This window comes from Vulpes vulpes, chromosome 10 (genome assembly GCF_048418805.1).
Source record: "Vulpes vulpes isolate BD-2025 chromosome 10, VulVul3, whole genome shotgun sequence".
Classification (NCBI taxonomy): domain Eukaryota; kingdom Metazoa; phylum Chordata; class Mammalia; order Carnivora; family Canidae; genus Vulpes; species Vulpes vulpes.
The window spans coordinates 49,210,087-49,237,985 of NC_132789.1; the positions used below are offsets into that span (position 1 = coordinate 49,210,087).

General features: G+C 32.6%; 1 protein-coding gene across 5 annotated transcripts in view; it reads left to right on the forward strand.

Annotated features, from left to right (window-relative positions):
- The window catches only part of LOC112914739 (BEN domain-containing protein 5), a 1,350,915-nt gene that overhangs the window by 278,059 nt on the left and 1,044,957 nt on the right, over positions 1-27,899 (forward strand). For all 5 annotated transcript variants that reach the window (XM_072724031.1, XM_072724033.1, XM_072724032.1 and 2 more), the window contains exon 3: positions 9,054-9,178. In XM_072724031.1, the coding sequence (XP_072580132.1) occupies positions 9,054-9,178 (125 nt within the window). The remainder of the gene's footprint in view (positions 1-9,053; positions 9,179-27,899) is intronic.

A 27,899-nucleotide genomic window follows, 5' to 3' on the forward strand; every position in this document is an offset into this window, starting at 1 on the left:
ACTTTATGCTTTTATTATGTAGTTATTTTTACTGGTGCTTTTATTCTTCTTGTGGATTTCAGTTATGCTTTAGTGTTCTTTCACTACAGCCATAATGCTATCCTGTAGTTTTCTTGTAGAGCACATTTTTAAATCTGATGGTGTCGGGCAGCCCAGGTGGCTCAGCAGTTTAGTGCCACCTGCAGCCTGGGTTGTGATCATGGAGACCTGGGATCAAGCCCCACATCGAGCTTCCTGCGTGGAGCCTGCTTCTTTCTCTGCCTATGTCTCTGCCTCTCTCTCTCTCTCTCTGAATAAATAAATAAATAAATAAATAAATAAATAAATAAATAAATCTTTAAAAAATAAATAAATCTGATGATGTCTTAACTTTCTCATTTTTGAATAATACTTTTTGCTGGCTATCAAATTCTTGTTCAGCACTTTGTGTTATTCCACTGTCTTCTGACTACCATTATTCTTAATGATAAATCAGCCATTAATTTTACTGAGGATTTCTTGTAAATGAGGAGTTGGCTTCTGTGTTGCTGAGTTAAAGATTCTTTTTGTCTTTGTCTTTTCACAGTTTGATTTTGATATATCTAGGAGTGGATCACTCTTTTTTCAGAGGTAGAAAAAGAAAGTCTTAAGTCCTTTAAAAACTTATTGAAATTTTAGACTACTTGTGTCTTGTTGGCATTGGCTTTTTATTCCCATCTAGCGATGTCTGTTTTTTTTTTTTTTTTTTTTTTTTTAATTCATGAGAGACAGAGATACAGGCAGAAGGAGAAGCAGGCTCCATGCAGGAAGCCTGATCCCAAGCCTGATCAAGCCTGACTTGATCCCAAGAATCTAGGATCATACCCTAAGCTGAAGGCAGACGCTTAACCACTGAGCCACTCAGGCGTCCTATAATCTCTGCTTTTTATTGGGATGCTTACTCTATTCATATATCAGTTATATTTAATGTAATTATTGATATGTTAGGATTAAATGAACCTATTAATTTTCTTATTGTCCATTCTGTTTCTGTTACTTTGTTGCATTTTACTGACTTCACAATTTAAAAAAAAGGCTTTTTATTATTCTATATTTTTTCTTTGGATTCTTGGTGAAACTATTTTTATTTTATTGGTTGCTCTGGAACAATATTCACTCATAATTTATTAAACTTCTATAATATTTTGTCTAAAAATTTATTTTTTAGAGTGATTTTAGGTATTTGTTACAACTGATGAACCTATATTGACACATCATAGTCACCCAAAGTCCATAGTTTACATTAGCGTTCACTCTTTGTATTGTATATTCTATTATTCTATTGTTTTGGATAAATATATAATTATAAGTATCTACCATTATAGTCATACAGAGTATTTTCACTGCCCTAAATATTCTCTGTTCCCTGGCTATTAATTTCTGTTCTTTCCAACTTCTGGTCTTTTAACTGTCCATGGCTTTGCCTTTCCCAGAATGTCATATGGTTGGAATCATACCATATGCAACCTTTCAGATCAGTTACTTTTGCTTATTAATATACATTTTATTTTTTCATATCTTTTCCATGGCTTGATAACTTATCAAACCCTTTTAGGGTCCTTATTTTACCACTTCAAATTTAACACTTCACATTTGATACCTTGAACTTGTAATTACTAATCCTTTTTTTCCTCAAAATTTATTCTTCCTACTTCCTACTTTCCATCTCAGAAAATGTAGTTACCTCATATCAAATTCTATTTCTCATTTCAATTTTTGTTACTGTTTGTCATATATTTTGCTTCTCTGTACTGTGTAAACTGCCCTTAAAATATAATTTTTGAACTTTGAACAATTATCTTGAAAGAAATTATGAGACAAATAAAAGCAGTCTTAAATTTACCACTTATTTAGTATTTTTAATGATGTTCATTTATTTTTATAAGTATTAGGTCTATCTAGTATAACTTCCTGTCTTTTATTTTTTATTTTTTTAAAAGATTTTATTTATTTATTCATGAGAGACAAAGAGAGAGAGAGAGAGAGGCAGAGACAGGCAGTTGGAGAAGCAGGCTCCATGCAGGGAGCCTGATGTGGGACTTGATCCCGGGTCTCCAGGATCAAGCCCTGGATTGAAGGTGGTGCTAAACCGCTGAGCCACCTGGGCTGCCCACTTCCTGTCTTTTAGGTGGTTGGTATAGGTTTACTGGTAATGAATTTTCTGTTTTTGTTTATTTTGTTTTATTTTACCCTAATTTTTCAATATGTTTTCACTGGATATTGAATTCTGGGTTGAGAGTTTTATTCTTTCATTACTTTAGAGATGTTCTTTCTTAAAAGTTAATGGTTATTCTTAGGGATGCCCGGGTGGCTCAGTGGTTGAGCATCTACCTTCAGCTCAGGGCTCAGGGCATGATCCCGGTCCAGATATTCAGTCCCTCATTGGGCTCCATGAGGGGAGCCTCTTCTCCCTCTATCTCTCTGCCTCTCTCTCTGTTTCTCTCATGAATAAATAAATAAAGTCTTTAAAAAAATTAGTTAATGGTTATTCTTAGAAGTCAATGGTTATTTTTAGTGTTGTTCACATCTATATTTTATGGCTTTTCTTCTGGTTTTGCTTAAGATTTTCTCTGTTTTTTATCAGTTTAAGTATTATGTACTTTGGTTGAGTTTTCTATTTTTTCTGCATAAGGTTTCCTGAGATTCTAAGATATTTAAGCCATTTTAAAAATTACCTTTGAGAAATTTTTGGCATTATTAAAAACATTTTGTTCTATCTTCTCATTCTCTTCTCAGACCCATTTTACATGTGTGTTAGAACATTTGTTATTATTCCATGAGTTATGAGGCCTCAGTTAATTTTTCAATTTTTTCCTCTAAGTTCTTAAGATCACATGATTTTTTAATAGATCCATCTTCAAGTTTATTGACTGTGCACTAGCTCTACTCTAATGTTAAGTCCATCCTCTTAATTTTCCACTTAAGGTATTGTGCTTTTTATTTTTAGGATTTTTATTTAGTCTTTATAGGCATTTCTGTTTCTTTAGAAATTCTGTATTTTTCAAATAGGAAAATTACATTTTTCTTTAATTCTATTAAGATGTTTTTTTTTAACAGTATTTATAATAATTCATTTAAAGTTTTTTTTTTCCTGTTAATAGTACGACTGATCTCAGAGTGAATTTATATTGTTTGCCTCCGCGCTTTTGATTATGGGTGATATATATCTTTGAGTGTCTTGTAATTTTTGACTGTACATGGACAGAATGGAAAGTACATTATAGAAAGTGAATTCTGTTATCTTTTTGGGTATATTAGTGTATAGTGTAGAAAGCAGTTTATATTATCTTTTCAAGTTTATTACTGTTTATTTTAGAAGACAGTTCATTTGCTTATCACCTCAAGGCTGATCACCTTAAACTTCTGTATGTATGGTTTAAAATTTTATTGATGTAGATTGGGTGGAAAACCTAGGTATTTCCAAACTATTCTAACTTGGGCCCAAACTTTGTCTCTTATGGAGATATTATCAGGGCTTGGTTTTCAATTTTATTAGTGAAATTATGGAATATTTCTTTCTCAGGACATGGTTTCTATTGCTAAGGTATGTCCCTGTTGGTATCTCAACTGGGTGTTATGCCTGAGGGATCAAAAGTTTTTCAATTCTGAGTGTACTCGGTTCTTACCACCCTATTACCCAGCATAGTTTCATCCCTAGTAATTCTGCTTTTCTTTCATCATTGTAGTATGTTCTATTTGATAAAACTAATGTAGTTTCACTGTGTGCCTGGGCCTGCCTAGCTTGGAGCTATAGACTTACAGGAAATGATCTCAGAGTTTTCTATGTTATCCATTCCCCATCACCACCATGTATATGTTTTGTCCTGTCAGATGACCTACCTCACAAATTGTGTGTGCTTCAATAGACTATTGTGGGAGTTCATCCTGTGAATGTCTCTTTTCCCAGGGATTGCTGTATAATGTTGCTTATTTTCTAATGTCCAAACAGGTGTTTCATATATTTGACCTGCTTTATAGTTCTTTACAATGGGGCTAATCTCTTAATGGTTAGTACAACATGACTGAGCCAAAAATAGAGATGTTGTTTTTATCATATAATTTTTCTGCTTTTATTCATACAACATATTTGATTTTTGTTAAAATGAATATTTGATTTGATTCTTTTTTTAGTTGGTTGTTTTCTTATTAGAAATTGTACATTTTGGGGTGTCTGGGTGGCTCAGTTGTTTGTATCTGCCTTTGGCTCAGGTCATGAACTCAGGGTCCTGGGATCAAGCCCCACATCAGGCTTCCCACTCAGCAGAGAGCCTGCTGCTGCCCCTGCATGTGTTCTCTTTCTCTCTGTCAAATAAATAAATAAGATCTTTTAAAAAATTTGTTGAGACTTGCTTTATGAACCAGCATATAATCAATTTTGGTAAATGTAGCATGTGCATTTGAAAAGAATATATACACATTATTCTTTAAATATCAAATGTTTCATAATTAGAATAAGGTAGCTTTTTTAGTCACATTTTCAATTTGTCTCAATTCTTTGTGAATATATTTTCTTGATTTTGCTCAGTTTGTGGTTTTGGTGTGTTGAAATTTCTCACTGTAATTATGAATTTGTCTCTATCTTCTATTTTGTCAAATTTTACGTACATCTTTTGGGGATGTGTTAATAGATGTATATACTTCTAAGATTTTTATATCTTCTTAATGGAATTATCCTTTTATATATGTCTGAAAATCAATTATCAAAGCCTCTATCATAAGAAACTTTTAAAAAAGTAATAATTTAAAACAAGACAAAATAAAAAGTATAAGGAAGGAAATAATAAAAGATTAGAAAATTAAAGAAAATTTTAATGTACTCTATAGAAAATGTAATATGTTAAAAAGTATTGTGAAAAATACTTTTAATACAATACACTCTAGTCTAGTTCAACCAGGAAAAATAAAGAGAAAGAAAACACATTAATATAATAGTTGAGTATAGTATTGTAGAACTTTTATACATCAAACTAGCAAAAGACAAAAACAACAAAAATATAGTGAATTATTTATACCAATACATTAGAAAAATATATGAAATAAACAATTTTTTCATCATAAAATATTTTTGATTATTTCTCTTTTTAAAAAATATTTTATTTTCTTATTTGAGAGAAGAGAGAGAGCAAGAGAGCACACATGAGTATAGGGGAGGGGCAGAAGGAGAGGGAGAAGCAGGCTCCCCCCTGAGCAGGGAGCCTGATGCCAGGCTTGATCCCAGAACCTTGGCATTATGATTTGAGTGGAAAGCAGATGCTTAAACAACTGAGCCACCTAGGTGCCCCATCCTTGTTCATTTCCAGTAATATTTCTTGATTTAAAGCCTAGCTTGTCTGATACAAATATAGGTACAGTAACTTTCTTCCTCAGAGTGCTTTCCTGTTATAACTTTTTCATTCCTTTATCATTCAGTTTTCTGTGTGCTTAAATATAAAGTTGTACTTATAAGCAATATATATTCAAGTTTTTCATCTAGAATAAAAATTTTTTCTTTGTGATATTTAGTGAGTGTATTTAACACATTTACTCACATACTTGTTAGAATAAAAATTTTTTCTTTGTGATATTTAGTGAGTGTATTTAACACATTTACTCACATACTTGTGTTTGAAATCTACATTTTATTTTTTGTTTTGTATTTGTCCTTTATTTTGAATTTCTATTTGTTTTCTTGCTTTTTGTATAAGTGGAAGGAAACCAAATGATATATAGGCATTGTCTTTTATTTACAAATAGCCATTTTTAGAAGGTCAAAAATTGCCACTTTGTTGAAATATTAGAGATAACATGAGGAAAGAATTGTTTATGCATACACACAGAGAAGATATTCTTCATAGGAATGGTGAAGACGGTCAACAGGATAGTTACAGAAGATCAAAGATTAGATGCTTATTATTATTTGAAACTATAAACTTAGTGAAAGCAAAGACTATATCTGTTTATTATCTCTTCTGTTTTACAACATATAACATGATGCTTTTTGAATGAATAACTGATTGAATACATGGATGAATGTGTTGACTGTGACTATAGCATATTCCAAAGATAGCACAATGGAGTCTAAAAATCTTTATTTCAAGGTCTTGCCCTAGTGCTTTACAGTATGAATTCAACGAAACACTAAATATTTCTGAGTTTCAATTACTCATCATGGGGTCATGACGAGGCTTTAATAAAATAAAGGATGTCAACTCATTTTGAAACTGTAAATTTTTAGACACAAATTGTGCCTTATTAATAGGTACCATTGATGGCAACAATTTTAAGACATTATTATTTATCAAAACCTATTTATAGTGTTCCAGAATTAAAAACAAAATAAAAATTTTCCTTTGAGTGATGAAATGCATATTAATGTTTAATTTTTCAACCAGTAACTTTTAGATGGCCAAAAATAGTGTTATTCTTCACTTCTTGTTTTTTTTTAAAGGTAGTAATTGTATTAATCATTATAACTTATACTTTCAATTTATATTATCTCTGTATTCTTCCAACCATCTATGTTATATAGAGAAGCTATTAGTCTAGTGATTAGAGTCATGTTGCTGGAATTCAAATCCCAACTCTGACTTTTACTTACTTACATGCTATATAACTTAGGCTAAGTTATTTTTTGTATCTTTTTCCCTTGCTGTTCTCTTCTACAAAAGGAGGATTGTAATGGTTCTACTCCACAGGGGTTGTTGTGAGACTTGAATAAGTTAGTACACCTACCATTTTGGGTAGTATGTAGAAATGCTCAGAAAATGTTTTCAATTGAAAATTAATATAGTAATTTCTAAGAAATAAATATTCAAACTTTATTGATGTAATCCTTACCTTAAGTTGAAAAAACAGAGTTTGGATGAAGCTAACTGAATTTCCAATGTCATTCAGTAAATGGCAGAGGTAAAATTTGAGCCTAGATCTTCTGATTGCAAGCTCATTGCTCTGCGCAATAATATTCTGCCCTCTATAACATAGGGCTTAGTAAATATTTTTGCATGATAATAATAGAAAGAACCAACTTAATGAGTAATCTCCTCGGGAATTCTGAAGACAGTCAAAACTAGAAAAATTAAGTTTTTGGTTTTAATTAGTTGATACTTGTAGTTTCCTATCAGTGCATTTTTAAGAAATATGTGTATTCTTAATTGGAAGTAACTGATTGTTTTGGTTCTGGAAGGAGGAATAAATCTGGCTTCTTACACCAAATTTTAATGAAAGCAAATAAAATTACCCTAAGGTTAATTGATAAGGTTTTGAGGGAAGTATTATCTTATTATCTTGGATCACTGCCTGATTAATCCTAGATTCAGGCAGCCAAAGAATGGTACAGCTGAAAGGAAACTTCATGATTAGGTAACTCAATATTCTCATTTAGTAGATGAAGCCCTCAGAGGGTGAATAACTTTGGTATTATTGCACAGAGAGTCAGTTGAGCTAGAATTCAGGTCTGCTGATTCCCGGGCTAGTATTCCATCTGTGACAATGCGACTAATGCTTAGTTAAAATAAGTAACATGCTAGTAGAATTAGAAAAAGAATTAATTGAAAACATTAGTACATTTAAGATTAAAGTTTAACTATGAGTGTTCTTTTCGAGAAAGACATACTAGAGCTTTTCTTTTTTTTTTTTTTTTTAAAGATTTATTTATTTATTCATTCAGAGAGAGCGAGAGACAGGCAGAGACACAGGCAGAGGGAGAAGCAGGCCCCATGCAGCGAGCCCGACGTGGGACTCGATCCCGGGTCTCCAGGATCGCACCCTGGGCTGCAGGCGGCGCTAAGCCACGGCGCCACCAGGGCTGCCCCTAGAGCTTTTTTTAAAAAAATATTTTATTCATTTATTCATGAGAGACAGAGAGAGACAGAGAGGCAGGGACACAGGGAGAGGGAGAAGCAGCCCGATTTGGGACTTGATCCCAGGACTCGATCCCGGGACTCCAGGATCACACCCTGGGCTGAAGGCAGGCGCTAAACCGCTGAGCCACCCAGGGATCCCCGAGAGCTTATTTTAAAGTAGGATACTACTATGCTCTTCAGGTACAATAGAGTACTGATTTCTCAGTCAATTTCTTTGTTGCTGTCTTTTATTATCTTTACTCTTTTTCAGATGTTGATTATCTGACTTGGGAATTCACCAGACTATTTGCTTTATTTTTTATCCCATCACATTGTGACAATTATGGGCATTTTACTGCTCATTAGAATAGAAGTTAAAGAGAGGAGATACAATGAATGGAAGTAACACCTAAGTTTATACATTTTTTTCTTTTTCATAAATTTGAAGTATAATTAACATACAGTGTTATATTATTTTCAGGTGTACAGTGTAATGATTCAACAGTTCTATTTATTACCCAGTGCTCATCAAGATAATGTACTCTTGATCACCTTTACTTACTTCACCCCTCTCTCACCAACCTCCCCTCTGTCAACCTACATTTTTGATACAACTGTTCTATTGGTAGAGAAAATGGAAATTGATTTCATGGCTGTTTGTGAATTTGCCATTATTTTTCTTATGAAGCAACTACTTGTAATTTTTGTTTAAAACCTTATTTTACATATCCTTTAATACGCTCTGATAGAAGTTTGGAAATTACCGAAAATACTACAAACTTCTGGGCAATGTTGTGAGAATTAAATAAGATCAAGTATATTAGAGTTAGTGGAAGTTTGTATAAAGCTTAATACAAAATACATATATTATCGTCCTTTTTTAAAACTAGAAAGTTTGTGATTCTTTTTGGCTTATCGGAGCTTGCTACATCCTCCATTGAACATCCCAAACTAAAAATCTGTCACTTGTAGCACAAACAGATCTGGGTGATAAGAACTGAAAGAGTTGCTTGTACCACAGCAAGGACTAGCTGGAAGGCTCCTCTTATCCTGTGCTGTATTCAGAGTTGGCGGCCTTATAGAGTGTGAATGCTGAACCTACAAGTACTGAATAATGACAAATGTTGCTGTCAGAGCTCATAGTATTTAAGTGTATGTGCTATTGAGCTGCATGAACTTCTATTAAAACATGATTCTTTTAATTTTTATCACCAGGTAACCTTGGACGGGTGGACCAGGTCTCTGAATTTGAGTATGACTTATTCATTAGGCCGGATACCTGTAATCCACGATTCCGAGTCTGGTTCAACTTTACTGTTGAAAATGTGAAAGAATCACAGGTGAGGGAAATATTGGATATCTTTTTTTTTTTTTTCCATTATTGGATATCTTTAGTGTGGTTTTGGTAAGAAGATTATGCTTTTGTTTTACTTTAGAAATCTCAAATAATGTCCAGATTAAGAATATATACTTGTGTATCTCTAGCAATGATATAGTTTTAAGAGATATGCAGAGATGTACAGGTATAAAATGCTGGCTTTTATTATCTGGTGGATATTAAATAATACAAATATATTATCTAAGAACAAAAAAATGTTCTTTCTTGATTGAAGAATTAGCATAATGTGCTGGATTTCTTTGAGGAGTATTATAAGGAACCATTGGAAGTGACTTGTTACTATGTTTATTACAGAGTGCTGTTTTCTATATTATTTTTTGGAAAGACTTGTCAGGGACATTTCTCACAGGCCTCAGTTTCAGAAAGAGTTTTCTTCTTTTGTACAAGCAAGTGGTTATATGTTAAAAATAATATGATTCTTATAACTCCTCCTACTTGCTTTTTTTAATCTGTTGGAAAATTCAAGAGCCAATTTTATAGCGCTTGCTAATGATTCTTGAAAACTTTGTGGCTTGTACTTCTGTGTACTAATTTTTCTTTCATTCTGATCATATTAATCTGTCTTTAAACACAATTTCTTCATCTACATTTTCTATTTAGATGTATGTTTTTTCTATGTATGTTTTTTATAATCCTGTTCAAATATTTGGAGTGAGAGTATATTGTAAATAGAACTAAATGCATATGACTTGAACAAACATTAATAAACATCTAATACTAAGAAATCATTTATCATTCTGTTATATTAGGACATCTAATCATGGAAAGACTGCACAGTCTTTGTACATATAGCCATTTGATTCTTTTAAGCAAATGAAAACATAGCCCCATAACCTAATATCTATCTGCCTTCTTCCTTCAGGGTCATCTTTCTCTAATATACTTGGGAGAAAGGGAAGGTTGGCTTAATTTTCCCTCCCAAGTCAGTCCCTCCTTTAATTAGTTACTTGCTTCTCTCCATTTTTCTCAACTGCAATTTGATTCATGTGTCTGACATTGATCAGTGCCTGGAATTTAGGGACTGACTGGCATGCTGCCTTCAGCAAGAGAGGGGTGCAGGAAGCAGTCACTCCACTCTACTGTTGATTCTCTTAATTCTTTCAACACCACTGGCACATGACTGTATGTAATAACACAGATGTATGTAATGTTTAATGAAGCTTAAGAGCTAACTGGAAGGAATTAAATAGATGGGAGAATTATCTATATTGTTGGCTAAACATGATTTAGGGTAAGTGGGAAAAAATTTTAAAACCACAGAAAGCTCCTCAGGGACATACTTTAGTTCCTAGCTTTGCTTCTTAGTTTCACTTATTCTCCAATGAGAGAATTCCTTTTTCAGCTTCTCATATTAAGAATAACAATATTTTTCCCTTTACCCACCTTAGGAAAACCTATACTTTTCCTGACCAGGGGTTCACCTGATGATAGGATTACCCACTTTTTCCAACAAAATAATTAGTAATTCACAAATGCATTTTCAAGTTTATGTTACTGAATCCTAAGAGTATAATTTATAGCAGGAGACTATAGCCACATCTACAAGACTGAGTTTTGGTACTCCACCTTCAGGTCCTCTATCAAGATCTCTCTGCTTCTTAGATAGACACACAACCTCTCATTCTTCTGTTGGTGTCTCATGTCAGTAACTTATAGTTGTAACATATAGCACTGAGAAACAAACAATAATTCCGAAGCAATATAGTCAATTCATAAGAAGGAAGGGAAGCATTTTCTTAAAAGCAGTATAATCTGCCAGGATTTCTAATTTCCCAAAGGGGTTTACTATTTTCCTTTTTATGCATAGCACATGCACATCCTTCAGCTTGCATTTTGCATCCAGGAATTGACTAACTCCTAAGAAATGAGACCTGTTACTTTTCAAACAGAAGAATCTTCTATCCTAATTATATCTTTGCTAAATAGAGACTTAGTGAAAGCTCTGAAATTATTATGTTTCTTTAGCTTTGGGCCACATTAAATTCTTAGCCCAGTTTTTCTTGCATTTTAGTCTCTGTACAAATAATCTTACATAGCTCCTCTAGTCAGGGGGAATGGTGGGGAGTGGTTTGATTAGACAGGGAAAATGTGTTTTTTGTTTTGTTTTGCTTTTGTTTTTAGAGGGAGAGGGAGACAAGAGTATCTTAAGCAAGCTCCATGCTGGAGCTCACAACCCTGAGCTCATGACCTGAGCTGAAATCAAGAGCCCATTGCTCAACCAACTGAGCCATCCAGGTACCCAGGAAAATATGTTTCTTAAGTGGTACTACCTGAGATAGATTTTTGGACAGATTGCTCATAAATTTCAGTTTCTTGTTCTTTGCTCTTCTAGTTGCTTACAGGTATGTTCTTTTTGTTGTTTTAAAGGTTTCTTCCAGAATGTTATAATTTTTATACTATATGCTAAAGTCAGACAGCTCTTTTGCAGTCTTGTCTATCAGTTAAGCAAGTAACATGAATGCATTCCAAGGAATTATTCTAATAAGAAAGTTGGTGCTGTTTTTATGAATGCTTATTTTTAAAGTTGGAGGAGCCAATATTTACTCTGACTCTCTGGGTTTCTATCTTCATATCCAGTACTATTCTACTGTTGTTACAATTAGAAATCATGAACATTTTTATCTGGTTTCCTGGAGTGTGATTCTTTATCAGCCTCTTTCTTTGGGCCATTGCTTCATCAACTGTAATCACATAATATAGTAATGGAAATCTGTCTCAAGATGGCATACAGATCTGCTAGAAAGATACAATATATATCTCTAGCTCACAGGATATTTGTTTTCATGGTTGTGTACATAAAAGAGAATGGTTTTGCTATTAGGTTTGACTTGTCAGTTCTGTTTTTATAATGTCTCTTCCTATCATCTTTTCTATCTCTCTAATTTCCGTTAAAATGAGACCTTCATGAATGTAATCTAGTCAGGAACCTTATTTAGGGTTTGGTGATAGCAAGCAAAAGAAGTATTAGTCATCAAAGTCTGAGTCCATTAAATAAATGTTAAAAATTACAGCATCAAATATACCATACAAACAAGTCTAGCTCTTTGGTTATTTCCCTTGACGTTTGTAAGAAGTGATAAAAGCTTGAAACATATGGTGATGTATTCTAGGACTGATAAAACCCCCCAAAGTAGTTGCTAAATAGTGTGTTTGCAAGAGTCTATGCAAACTAATGTCATGACATCTTTATTAAAAGGTAATTTTCTCTCTGAAGAACATGTATTAAATACTCTAATGTGGAAATTTATTCTTGATGCAGCAAAATACTTGTGTGATGTGAAAATGAATCTTCTTATTTAAATACTCATGATAAAACTTCAGCTACTAAGAGGGGGGAAATGATATATCTTGACTTTTAAACACTCTTTTCTTTCCCTTATATTGTTTCTATCTCTTTAATTTTACCTCTTTTTGATTAAAGTAGCTGATGCCCAATGTGTTTGGAAAATATAGACAATTATTAGAAGCAGAAAAAAAGCACACACATGTGATCATACTATCTGGAAACAAATGTTATTAATGTCTTGGCATATTTACTGCTAGGCTTTTTATTTCCTACTTTATTTTTTGGAGCACAATTAAATTTTATACCATATATGAATTTTTATGTTTTGCTTTTAAAGAAACTAAATAGTACACAAGCAATTTTCTGTCACTAAAAACTTCATAAACATGGCTGTATAATAGCCTTCTACTACTGGACCATTTTCTTAATCTTGGGCATAAAGATTATATTCCATTATCTGTTGTTATAAATAAGCATAGTGAATATCTTCATGTATGAAATATTACCCTTATTTCATTTTGCTTACTTAGGATAAATTCCTAGGAGGGGAATTGATAGACAAGTGATAAAAATATTTTTGAACTCTTGATACATATTCTGTATTAGTACCAGAATATTTATACCATTCTACTGTCCTTTTAGTGGTCAATGAGATCCTTCTCCTTGAATTTCTTGCTTTTAATTGTTTCCATGAATTCAGTATTTCATATATTTAGAATAAATTGTTTCTTTTTTCTCACTTACTTTGAAATTTTACACAGGTAAATGGGATATAATGTAGTTATATATAGTATATATACATATATATGTAGTTTCAGGACTCTAGTCATAAAGGAATTAATTACATTCCAGCAACAATGTGAGACAACAAAACAGATGTATTTATTATTTTGGCTCTTTTTCTTAATTCATCAATCCTCTTTAGTTTGGTTGTGCCAACCAACCTCTGAGGTATGTGATGGAAAATTTTTTTTAAAGTGTTTTTTAAACTATGAAGTATTTCTTACATTACTATAAGCAGTAATGTTGCTTAATCACACACACACTTTTATGTATAACATGTCTGAATTGAACTTCAAAATTCCAATAATTTGCAGTTTCTTTAGTCTCCATGCTGGAGATTTTAGTTCAGTGAAACATCATCCTGGTGAAAATTATCAGTGCACTGAGGCAGCATATCACAATAGAAAGAGCATAGATAATGGACTCAAACACATTTGATTTAAATCCTGATTCTGATACTTGTGAGTTGTTTTACCCTTGATCAGTTAAATTAATCTAAGTTTTCCATCTGTAACTGAATATAGTACTACAACTTCATGTAAGTATTATAAAAATTATATGAGACAATGTATGCAAATTTCCTACTGTAGTGTTTGTAGATAGATATTAGGAGCTCATATTTTTTTAGGTTTATTTGTATCCTATTTGTATTTTGGAATATATTATTTACTGGTTCCAGAGCTTTTTCTCTTCTGTCTTATGCTGCCTTTCAAAATATCATCTCAATAGATGCATAGAAATCAGTAGCTAAAATTTAAAACCCATTTGAGCAAGATTTGAGCAAACTAGGATGAGAAAGGATCTTTTTTATTTGATAAAGGATCTCTTCAGAGAATCAAGACCAAGCATCATACGTAATTGTGAATGAAACTTTAAAAGCATCCATTTGAAAATTAAAGGTGACATAAACACATGGAAAGATATTCCATGCTCACGGATTAAAAGAGTTAATATTGTTAAAATGTCCATATTATTCAAAGCAATCTGTATATTTAATGCTATCCTATCAGTATACCCACAGCATTTTTCACAAAACTAGAACAAAGAATACTAAAATGTGTATGGAACCGCAAGAGACCTCAAATAACCAAAGCAATCTTGAAAAGGAATAGGATGAAACTGGAGGTATCACAACTCCAAATTTTAAGATATGTTGCAAAATTATAGGTATCAAAATAATATGGTACTGGCACAAAAAAAGACACATAGATCAAGGGAACAGAATATAAAATCCAGAAATAAAGCCATGATTATATGGTCAATTAATTTATTACAAAAGAGGAAAGAAAATGCAATGGGAAAAAGGCAACCTATTCAGCAAATGGTGTTGGGAAAGCTGGAGAGCTACATGCAAAAGAATTTAAGTGGACCACTTTCTTACACTATACACAAAAATAAACTCAAAATTGATTAAAGATCTACATGTGAGCCTTGAAACTATAAAAATCCTAGAAGAGGGCACACAGACAGTAATTTCTTTGACATCAGCCATAGCAACATATTTCTAGACATGTCACCTGAAGCAATGGAAAAAAAAGCAAAAATAAACATTGGAACTACATCAAAATAAAAGACTTTGCACAGCAATGGAAACCCTCATTAAAACAAAAAGACGGTTTACCGAATGTGAGAAGATATTTGCAAATGACATATCATTAAAGGGTTAGTCTTTAAAATATATAAAGAACTTATACAACTCAACAACTGAAAATGAATAATACTACCAAAATGGGGAGACTTAACAGACTTTCTCAAAACAAAGAAAAGCATAAGGATGGCAAACACACTTGAAAAGATGCTCAACATCACTCATCATCAGGGAAATGCAAATCAAAATCACAAGGTGATATCACCTCACACCTTTTGGAATGACTAAAATAAAAAACACAGGAGATAATGAATGTTGGCAGGGATGTGGAGAAAAAGGAACCCTCATGTACTGTAGGTGGAAATGCAAACTGGTATGGCCAGTGTGGAAAACAATATGTTGGTTCCTCAAAACATTAAAAATAGAAGTACCATAAAATTCAGTAATTCTACTACTGGGTATTTACCCAAAAATATAAAAACACTAATTTGAAAAGATATATGCATCTTTATATATATTGCAGCATTATTTTAATAGTAAAGATACAGAAGCAACCCAAGTGTCCATTGACAGATGAATGGATAAAGAAGATGTGATACACACACACACACACACACACACACACACAATGGAATATTACTCAGCCATAAAAAGAACGAAATCTTATTGGCAACAACATGGATGGATCTAGAGGCTATAATGTGGAAAAGTTAGTCAAAGGAAGACAAATACCATATGATTTCACCCATATATGGAAGTTAAGAAAAAACAACTGAACAAAGAAAAAAAAAAGACAAACCAAAAAATAGATTCTGAACTATAGAGGACAAACTGGTGGTTGCCAGAGGTGAGGTAGGTGGGGAAATGGATGAAATAGGTAAAGAGGATTAAAAGTACACTTATCTTGATGTGCACTGAGTAATGTATGGAATTGTTAAATAATTATACAGTATATCTGTAACTAATATAGCACTGTATGTTATTTATACTGGCATTAAAAAATAAATTAAGAAAAATCCATCCAGTTGAAAGCCAAGAGGAAGCCATGAATGACTTTATCAATATAGTTTTCAGAATTGTAATGGAGTCTCTAAGCAATAAGATAAAAAAAGTAAACAAATGAGATAAGGCATTAGAAAGAAAGAGACACAATTATGACTTTATGAATATGATTGACAATAAAAGATAATCTATAGGCAAACTATTAGAACTAATACAGAGCTGAGAAATATTCTTGTATACAAGATCAACGTGTGTAACTTAATAATTTTCCTTTAATATTAGCTAATAAACTAGAAAATACAATCAGAAAAAACTTCATGTATCACAGAAACATCAACAAAGAAATTAGGATACATAAAGAGAAGCCTAAAAAAGATGTTTAGGGTTTAAGACTTTATGAAAAAAAACTATAGCACTTTATTAAAAGATATCAAAGAAGGCCTAAACAATTAGGGAAGATATACTTTTCTTTTTTTAAATAGAGAGGGATGGGGACGAGGGAGAGGAGAGGGTGAGAGGTGCCCCATGGAGGACATACTTTTATTCAACAAATATTTGATGAATACCTCTTTGTTCTAGATATAGTTGTAGCACTTGGAATATAGCAATCAAGTTAGAAAAAAAAAAGGAGCACTTGTGGGGTTTGCATTCTAGGTATAACATTGGGTTAAAGAGAAGGGCAAAAAAATAGACAACAAATGTATTAAAAGTGATAATTTTTAAAAGAAAATTAGAACAAGTTAAGAAAGATATGTAGAGTAGAACAAAATGAATAGTCATTATATGAGGCCTTCTTGAGAAGGTAATGTTTGAGCAAAGACAAAAGAAGTAAGGAAATATACTTTACAAATACCCGGTAGAAGGGCATTCTTGTAAGCTGCCAATGTCCTATGGTAGGATCATACCTGATTCATTTGAGGTACAACAAAGAAACCAGTGTGATTAAGACTGTGTGAGCAAGGCAGAAAGTAGAACAAAATACGGTCAAAGAAGTACGTATGTGGTAGGATAGCAGTGGGTGGGTTAGAGTGATGATTTTATAGGATCTGGCAAATCATAGTAGAGTAATTATCTTTTACTATGAAACAGAAAAATTAGAGTTATATATAACAGAGTAGTTATATGATATGACTGAGATCATATAATTATTGGCATTTCTCTCTTAAAAGTAGACATTAAAAACAGAATGGGTCCAAGGATAGAAACAGGAATCCAGTATGGAGACTTTTACAGTAATTTCAGTGAGAGGGATAGTGGTTTGGACTGTTATGGTAACAATTTAAATGGTGAGAAGTGTTTGAAAGTATGACCAGAGGGTTTTCTTCTGGATTTGATATGGAATGTGATCAAGAGATCAATCAAAGATGATTTTAGGGTTTTGGCATAAGTACCTGATCTACAAAGAAGGCAGCCAGAGGAGCATGTTTTGGGAGAAAGATAAGTTCAGTTTTAGACAGTTAAATATGACATACCTATCATATATTTAAATACACTACTAAATAGGCAGTTGGGATACATGAATCTGGAGTCTGAAAGAGAACTCAGAATTGAAGCTATATATTTGGGAATTGCTGGCATACAGATAATATTTAAAGTCATAATAAAGGGATAATTTTACTAAAGGAATAAGTGTAAATGGAGAAGAGGAGAGGATTAAGTAGTGAATTTAAGGACCTCTGGCCAAGGAGCCAATAAAGGAAACTGAAAAGAACAGGTTGCTAGTAGGAGGAATCCAAGTGTATATTATCTTGGAATACAAATGAAGAACAATCATGAAAGAGAAGTGAGTAATGCTCTGTGATAAATGCTGCTGATAGTTTAAGTTAGATGGGGACACAGGATTGACTGTTGGATTTGGTATTGTGGAAGTAGTTAATGACCCTGACAAATAGCAGTTTCAATTGAGTGCTCAAGTGGACTTTAGAGAATGAGAGCATATCTTCATTGTTTATCTGTGTTGTCATATATTGCAGAATTTCCTTCTTTTCAAAAGCTGTGTTCTATTGTATGTGTATGCCACATTGTCTTTATTCATGTGTTGATGGATATTTAAGTTGCCAAATATTGCATGATTCAACTTACATGAGGTATCCAAAATAGTCAAATTCATAGAAGCAAAAAATGGAATGGTGTTTGCCATGGAGGGGCAAATGGTGATTTACAAATTGATAGGCTTTAAACAAGATAATTAACTTATATTGATCTACTCTACAATATTCTACCTATATGTAGTCAATGATAATGTATTGTGCTTTTAAAATTTTAAGGGTAGATCTGTTGAATGTTCTTGCCGTAATAAGGTAAAATTTTTTAAAAAGAGAGAGAATGAGAGGAGAAGCATTGGAGACATTTAATGTAGGCAGCATGTTTTGAAGAAGTTCACTGCAAAGAGGAGCAAAGACATGGAATGGTAGCCCATAGAGGTAGTAGATTTGAGGAAAAAAAATTGATTAGATGGAAGAAATAGCATGTGTATATCCTGATTAGAATGATCTAGTAGAGAGCAAACAACTGATGATACAGAGAGGAGAATGTATAGTTTCTGGAGTGATGATCCTGCATATCGAGAAGAGACAGTTCATAAATTGATGAGTTGCCTTTAGATAGGAACACAAATATTTCTCATATAATAACATGTTGAAGGGAAGAATGAGTCAGAGCTGATGGTAGTAAGTGGATAAAGGTAGTGGAAGTAATCTGGAGTTTTTCTTCTGTTCTTTCAGTGTTTTCAGTGAAATAGGAAGCAAGATCATCAGCAGAGATTGATGATGGGGGAAGGAGTTTTGGAAATTTGAAGTAATACAAGGTATAATGTACTGATCAAAGACAGTGGAAGAGTAAATGACCCAGGGTAGAATAATATCATTTGTTGAGAATAGTAAAGGTACCATTGAGATATACAGGTAAGAATTTAAAGGTGTAAAATTCAATGTGAGTGTTTTTCATCTATCCTTTTTGGCTATAAGCCTGTGTACATGTAGAATAGGGAGATAGTTTGATTTAACCATAGTGTTGTTTTTACTTTTCCTGAGGAAACAGTATTTTAATTTGACTGTATGAAAATCATATCTCAACAAGTTGAAAAATCAAAATATAAAACATTTCCATTACTACAAAAAGTACCTTCACACCACTTTAGAGTTAATCCTTTCCCCATATTGTTGTATCCTTTTATATTCTCACTAGCAATAAATGAGAATTTTCACTTGGTTCTTTTTTATACCATCTGTTTCTCTCATTATGTTTATTTTATATATTAAATCCTTGGATATACTATAATATACTTGAATACGTTTATTTTTTTAATAAATTTATTTTTTATTGGTGTCCAATTTACCAACATACAGAATAACACCCAGTGCTCATCCCGTCAAGTGCCCCCCTCAGTGCCTGTCACCCATTCACCCCCACTCCCCGCCCTCCTCCCCTTCCACCACCCCTAGTTCGTTTCCCAGAGTTAGGAGTCTTTATGTTCTGTCTCCCTTTCTGATATTTCCCACACATTTCTTCTCCCTTCACTTATATTCCGTTTCACTATTATTTATAACTTGAATACATTTGTAACCATATAAAGACTGCTGAGTATTCTATTTGTCATTTCTGGGTGGATTTGTATGATTTTATTTTTCTCCTGATTATAGGTCACACTTCTATGCTTTCTTGCCTATCTAGACATTATTTATTGAATCTGGCATTGTGATTATTATGTTTTTGATGGTTTCTATTTTCTTTTCTTCCTTAAAGAAAAAGTAGGGGCACCTTGGTGACTCAGTGATGGAGCTTCTGCTTTTGGCTCAGGTCATGGTCCCAAGGTCTTGTGATTGAGTCCCACATCGGGGTCCCTGTGGGAAGCCTGCTTCTCCCTCTGTCTATGTCTCTGCCTGTCTGTGTCTCTTATGAATAAATGGATAAAATCTTTAAAAAAAGAAAAAAAATTATTTAGGCTTTTTTTTTTCTTTCTTTTTTGGCAGACAGTTAAGCTAAGCTTAATTTTTTTGAGGCTTATTTTAAATCTTTGTTAGTATAGGCCTTCAGTAATGGTACTTCATTTCTACTTGGGTCAGACACAGCCCTTTTAGAGTATCTACTGAATGCTCCAAGTATTCAATTGGGTCTCTCTATTCTGGTTACAACTGGAATGTTTCCCATCCCTGCATCTTGAAAGCCAGAGTAATAATAGGAATTATCTCATGTTTTCTTTTCTCTCAGGGACCCTAGCTTGTGATGCCTATTATCCAGTGTCTGAAAACATTAATATACTTCATCTAGTTTTTTAGTTTATGGTAAGAGGACAGATACGGAACAGTTACTCCATTGTGGTTATGAAGGCTTGCTTTTAAGTGTTGCTAAGGCAGGTCTAGATTAGCTTCTAGTTTAGGGCTGGTTTAACCCTGCTACTAAGATGTGATCTTTCTGGAATCTCTAGTGAAGTATTCATTGAGGCTTCCACTCTGATTTGTTTGAATTTGAATGTCTTCTAGCTCTGTGTATTTTTTCCCACCATTTTCTTGTAATTATTTTTTATCTGTTTTCATGGAGCCTTACCTTATGTGTGTACATTTTTGCATTCAGCCAGAGAATCAAAATCAAGTTGGACCCAATGTAAATTTCTATAGTTTTTTTCTGAGCATATTCTTCTCCAGTGCTTTGTTCTATAATTCTAACCATACCATCTCCAGCTTCATTTTGGAACTCCAACTTCTTTTTCTTCAATTCAGTGAGTTGTCAGTTTGCATGAGTTCTTTGTCTTTTGTCATGGTTCAGAAGGTGCTTCCAGACAGAAAACCTTAGTGATCACAGGGCTTACCTCATTTGTTTCCCTTGTCTCAGAGATCAGTCATCAGTTGCCAGCTGTCTAGTGCTAAAAAAAAAAAAAAAAAAAAAAAAAAGCTTATAGATTTTGTCAGGTGTCTTGCGTGTTCATACTGGGAGGATAAATTCAGTACCAGATAGTCTGTTTTCATTGTAAACAGAATATGATTGTGTTTTCACCAATACAGACCACAAACTACTAGAAGAATGAGAGTCCAGGGTACATTCAAGAAAGCCTGGAGAAGGAAGAGTATATTAAGGGAGTAAGGAGTAATGGTAAGGTGAAAGCTAGTGAAAGAATGATAGATCAATACATTGAAAGTAGGATGACCATATTATCCAAATTTAGTCAATTTTGAGAGTAAAAGATGCTCTAATAATTACAACTAGATAGAAGTCATAAATTGAAACTTTTCTAGGCAAATGGAGACTTCTATTAATCTTTTTTGGACATTCTGATGAAGTGAAAGTAGTTTGGTAGGTAGTGTATTATAGTAAGCTTCAAAGAGAAAGGGTGTTCATTAGAGAGTAAGAATGTAGTGGGAAAAAGCATGAGTCCTGGCAGCAAGATCTTTGTTCTGTTACCTGCTGGCTTTGTGTCCTTGGACAAGTTACCTAACCCTGCTAAGCATCAGTTACTCGTCTTTAAATTTGGTTTAGTACGACTTGCTTTGAGTTATTGTTTTGGAGATTGGTAATAGATGTTTATAAAACACCTAAACGGTGTCTGCAATATAGACACATATTTGTATTTTTAGCTTAAGTAAGCTTAAGGAATTTGTATATCAACTGTATTATTTCAATTTTTGTGCAAATACTGCCAGCATGAATATTTTCATTTTTTTCAAGTTGGCTTCTATTGTTTTTACTTGTAATCTTTTACAGAGATAAATTTGTGTATCTAGGAAGTGCTAGTAAGTCTAAGAACTATACCTGGAATTACTTGCATATATGTTCATAATAATGATATACATATGTATCAATGCCTTTGTGTATACAGTTTGTATACTTGTCTTTTATATCACTTACACCAGATACTATTAGTATAATTTAAAATGATAGCATTCAAACATAAACTTAGCTGGCATTATACTTTGTATTATCTTTTCTTTTTTTCTTTTTTAAAGAAGTTTAAACAGGCATTTCACTATTACAATAGTCATGAATGATTTTCATGTTGCTAAATCCAGTAGGCATACTATACCCGTCATCTTAATTTATCTTGCATTTGATACTGTTGACAGTTCACTGTTGGAAATTCTGTTAGCTTGGCTTTCCTGATATTCCTCTCTTGAATCTCCTTGTATATCCTTTTTTATTTCTTCTGATTCTTCAGAAGTCCTTCATGGGCTTCTCCTATGGTAGAAACTCCTTAAACATTGATAGTCACCATGATTCTATCTCACAGCATTATGTCTTACATTTATATCTCTTCCATATTCCCAATTGTATCTTAATCTCTCCTGAGATTAAAACTCCTAGATTCAGTTGCTTTTTGGACATCACCACTGAATGTCCCATACTGTTTCTAACTCATGATTTACAAAAGTGAGTGCTCTTTATCTTACCTTCTAAATCTGCCTCTTCGATCTACTATATATTCTAGTGAATGTTACTAGTCTCCATGCAGTCTTTCAAGCTGGAAATGTGGGAGTTATCTTAGACTCCTTCCTTGTGGATCCATATCTAAAAATAGTAATAATTATCATGATCACTTACACTGTGCCAGTACTATGCCAAATGCATTATTTTCAATCTTTACACTAACTTTGGGAGGTTGTTACTATTATCATCTTCATTTTATAAATGATGAAATCAACTTTGCCTCTTGATTTTAGCACTTTCAAAATCATTTCCTGAATTTCTATATATCTTTCTATCTCTGCTATCATTCAAGTTCAATCTACTATATTATGTTGCCTGACAAAGACTGTAGTCTTTCAACATGGAGCTTTGTCCAGTCTTGTGCTATATTTAAGTCCATCTTTCCCACTGACCTGGAGTATTCAAGGTAAACTGTAAATCTGACTCTGCTGCTCCCCTGCTAACCCTTTTAAATGTTTCCTTTTCCTTTAGAGTAAAGTCCAGGTTTCTTAACCTGGCATATGGTGCTCTTCATGATCTGGCCTCTATCTAGTTTTCTTTGCCATAAATACTTATTGGCCTTCTTATAGTTTCCTGCAAAGACCATGTTGTTCCTCACCTCCCTGCATTTTACTCTTTCCTGTAATGCCCTTCCAACACTTCTTCATTTGGATTAAGTTCATGTTTTGGAGTCATACTGCCAGGGTTCATATTCTACTTAGCTATTTATTGTGTGACTTTGTGCAAGAGGTTCTATGCCCTCTATGTCTTAGTTGCCTACATACATAATACAGTATAACCAAGCTATTGAAATTTTGCCTGACACTTACAAAGCCATACATAAATATTATTTTTCTTGTCATTAATATTCAACAAATATTTATTGTGTACCTTTGATATGCTAGACAGTGTTCTGGGTAGTCAGAAATCAGCATTGAATAAAAGACAAAGTTCTTATGTTCTGGGGAAGCTTATGTTATGAGAAGACAAACAATAAAGAGGAGAAAGTAAACAAATAAGATATTTTTAGAAAGTGGCACATGTTACCACAGTTTGTTTACCCAGTTAAGGGATTTTGCAGATGTTTCCAGCTTTTCGAAATTATAAGTTAAACTGCTATAAATATTCTTATACTTTTTATGTTTCTGAATATGAGTTTTCATTTCACTTGGGTAAATACTTGGGAGCAGGATTGCTTGGTCATATGGTAGTTGTATGTTTAACTTATAGGTAACTGCCAAACTGTTTCTCAAAGTGGCGGTATCAGTTTGCATTTCCATCAGCAATGTATAAGAGTTCCAGTTACTGCATATTCTTACCAGCACCTGGTATCATCAATATTTTTTAATCCTAGCCATTCTAATAAATGTGCATTTGTACTCAAGATTTTAATTTGATTTTCCCTAAGGACTAAAAACTTTGAACATCTTCATGTACTTATGTGCCATCTGTATTTATTCTTTGATGAAGTACCTATCCAGAAATTTTGTTAGTGTTTTCAACTGGGTTGTTTGTTTTATTAAGATTTTAGAGTTTCTTACATATTCTAGGTATAAATCATTTATCATCTGTTTTGCAAATATTTTCTCCTAGACTGGGGTTGATCTTTTTGTTCCTTTAAAAAGTATCTTTCATAAAACAAATTTATAATTTTGGTAAAGTCCAATTATTTTTCTGTTATGGATCATGCTTTTGATGTTATGGTCTATGAAATCTTTAACTGAGGATCACAAAATTTTCTCCTCTGTTTTCTTCTAAAAATTTTGTGGTTTTAGGTTTTATATTTAGATCTATGATCCATTTTAAATTAATATTTATAGATTGTATGAACTATGGATTGAATCTTTTTTGGAAGGTTGTTTTTTATTTATATTTTGTATATGGATATCTGTTTCAGTACCATTTGTTTAAGAAACTCTATCCTTTCTCTATAAAATTATTTGCATCTTTGTTTAAAATCAATTGACCATGTATGTGTGAGTCTATTTCTGGACTCTGTTTTGTTCCATTGAAATATATGATCATCCTTTCTCCAATTCTACACTGTTGATTTCTGTCGGTTAATATCAGGTTTTGAAATCAGGTGGTATAAGTCTTTCAATTTGTTATCCTTTTCCAAATTCTTTTAGTTATTCTAGCATCTTTGCCTTCTCATGTAAATTTTACAATGAGTTTTTGATTTCTACAAGATAAAAATCCTGCTATTCTGCTGGGATTTTGATTGGGATTGTGTTGAATCCTTAGACATGTAGGAGAAATTGACATATTGACATGATAACAATATTGTTTCTTCTAATCCACAAGCAATAAATATTTATCTTTCTGTTTATTTTATATCTTAATTTTATTTCTTTCCTCATTTTTTTTTGTTTATTGAGGTTTCTTTTCCAACATAGAGATGTCACATATGTTTTTTTCAATTTATGCATACATATTTCTTTTCTTTTTGGTGCTATCATAAATGAAATTACTTAAAAGTTTTTAATTGCTCATTTTTCTTTGTTAATATGTAGTAATATGACACTGGCCTTATAATCTGCATCCTTGCTAAGCTTATTTGTCAGTTGAGATATTCTGCATAGGTAATTATGTTGTCTAGGAGTAGAGAATGTTTCTATCTGTATGCCTTGTTTTGTTTTTGTTTTTTAATTTTAAATTTTTTCTTGTTTCCACCAGCTATGACCACATTATAGTGATGAATAGGAGAAATGAGAGTGGACCTGATTGTCTCATTTCACATTTTAGGGGAATGCTTCCAGCCTTTCATCACTCAGTATGATGTTACTTAAGATGTTATGTAGTTTTTTTTTTTTTTAATGTCCTTTGGTAAATTTAAGACATTCCCTTTTATTCTGAGTTTGCTGATAGGTTTTAGCATGAATAGAGGTTAAATTTTGTCAAATGCCCTTAGAGCTTTTAAAGCAAAGCATAGTCACAAAATTTCATAGTCAAAAGTAATCTTAATGATCATTTCTTCATATCTGAAGCCTGCATATTTTCTATCACCTGAAAATTATATTCTTAGAGTAACACAGTGATTCTCTATAACTAAAATATATATAGCTGCCTAAGGGACTTTACTAGATTTTCAGTTTATTTAATAATGTGTACAGTAAATCTGTGAAGTAGGTATCATTAAATTAAGCAACAAAACTGAGACTAATAGGAGGTAAATAACTAGTTGAAAGTCAACAGTCCAGCCACCTATGACAACTTAACATTCTCCTAATATATTGTGTTCTTTTAGCCTTTAATAGCTTTTGTATCCATGTTCCTAGAATACTTTATACTCTTCATCTTTAAAACTTTATATCTTTTTTCTGTATATAAAAAACCTGAGGTTCAGAATGATGACATGAGTCACTCAACATTTTACATCTAGTTTATGGCAGAGCTAAGCTTACAGCTCAGATCTCTTGACTTCCATGCTAGTTCTTTTGCCCCTTCACTAAGGTCTGCTCTTGTGTTCATTTTAAATATAGTTTCGTTTTCTTTTCCTATTTTTATCTCCCATAATGTAAATGTCTTGGGGGCTTCGCTGATACTTCTCTGGTATTGTTCCACATACAGACTTCTGGCAAACAACTTTTACTTTCAAAAATTAGTATATCAAACTTAGTTTTACACCAAGATTACTCTTATCTCATTGATTCTTTTGCTTTACTGAATTATAAGTAGATACGTGTAGAATAATTACTTTTGGATTTGATACTCTATTATATGTCAGTAGAGTTGATTATAATAAATTTTTCTAAGTTGTTTGAAATTTGTAGTATATAAAATAAAGTGATTTTTATATAATCCAGGAATTTTCTTTTAAATATTTGGAAATATTATATTGTTAATGTGTGTTGTTCAGTGAAGACACTAGTGTGTAGGTGGACTGGATAAATGGAAGCCAAATATGGAAGCACTTTCTTTTCCTTTTTATTCTCTTTTCCATTTTCTCCCAAAAATAAAAAGTTAATCTGTAAAATATAGTATTTGATGACCCAACCATATTTACTGTGTCATATTTAAAAAACATGTCTGAGTAAATAACTATGTCTTGTTCAGGGTATTTAACTTAGTCCTGCATGTGATTGATATTCACTGATTTCTTTTTAATTCCTTTGGTCAGTTGACTGAATATGCTTAGTTATCCAATTCCACTTCAAAAGAATGAAAGAAAGTTGGGAGCAAAGAAGCTGAGCTACTTTCTTTTACTGAATTCATCTGAGTATGTAATGAATGATTACATTGGGAGGATGAAACAAGTAAGGGAGAATGGAATCAAACATTTCTGAATTTAAATTCAAGCTTCATAATTACTCAATAGTTGTTGGCTTTCAGCTAGTTGCTTATTGCTTAACCTTTGAGTCTCATTTTGTCTATCAAATAATATTATTTCAAGGCATTGTTGTTTTATTAAATGAAATAATTATGTTTGTTAATTTTGCTTGAAATTAACTTAACTAATGAACATGTGTGGTAAAGTCCCTGGCACACAGAAAACATTTGTTAAACTTATTCAAGAAGTATTTATTAAGAACCTATTATATGCCAGGCACTATGCTAGGAACTGAAGATACAGTGGCAAAAAATAAAAATGATCTAGGAGTCATTGAGCTTATATTTAAGAGAGAGAAACATAAATGGATAAGTAAATAAACATACAAAATATTATAATAGTTTAGTGATATGTTTTATGAGCATAATGAACCTTATCACTAAATAGTAATTTAAATTACTGCTTTAGATTCCAAGGTAGTAACACTCCTGTCTGAATCTTCCATGTATAGTTAAGGTTCAAGTGACTCTAAGCATCATAGAACACTGTTGCAGTGTTGTTTATTGATAGACAACTGAGTCATGGCTGAGAAATGGGAGTATGACTAGGGAGAGTAGTTTCATTTATTCAACAAGCATTTTCATGACTCACTGTGAACCAAGGCATTTGTGTAAAGAGGTCCTTTTTTTTTTTTTGCACACTAACGAGGCATAAATTCTAGTAATGAGGGTGAATCAAGTATACAAAAAAAAAAGCAAGTTAATAATGTTTAATACTAGAAATACAGGTAAAGTATTGTGAAAATTTACTACTTTTAGTTGGGCTAGGGCTCAGGGAATATTTAAAGGAGGGTTATAGAGAGAAGATATTACTAGATCTGATCCTTAGAGCTAGTCTTGAATAGGGAAAACTCATCTTAGTCAAGTAAGTATCATAAACCTGATATGATAGCCAAAAGCTTCAATTTTAATAGTGAATAAGTAGTTAAACAAATCAGATCATGGTGTCAATTTAAATAAAGCAAAACATATCTTTCCATTTTCATTAAGATTATAAAGTTGGCCATAGAGTAGGGAAGTCATATTTCACTTTTTATTATACTTTAACATCAACATTCTATGATGTGATATGAAATGGTTACTGGTTTATGAGGAAAGCTCTCATATGAGCTTCCCTAAGAGAAATTTCATGGTGGATTTTTTTCTTTTACTCTTTGTATGTGAGTTTTAACTGCTAAACAATTAAAGAAGATCCAAATTTAGACTGGAAACTTATTGTGACATAAATTTATAAATATTGCTGTTGCAATATAAATAAAACACAGATGTAGAAAGTGA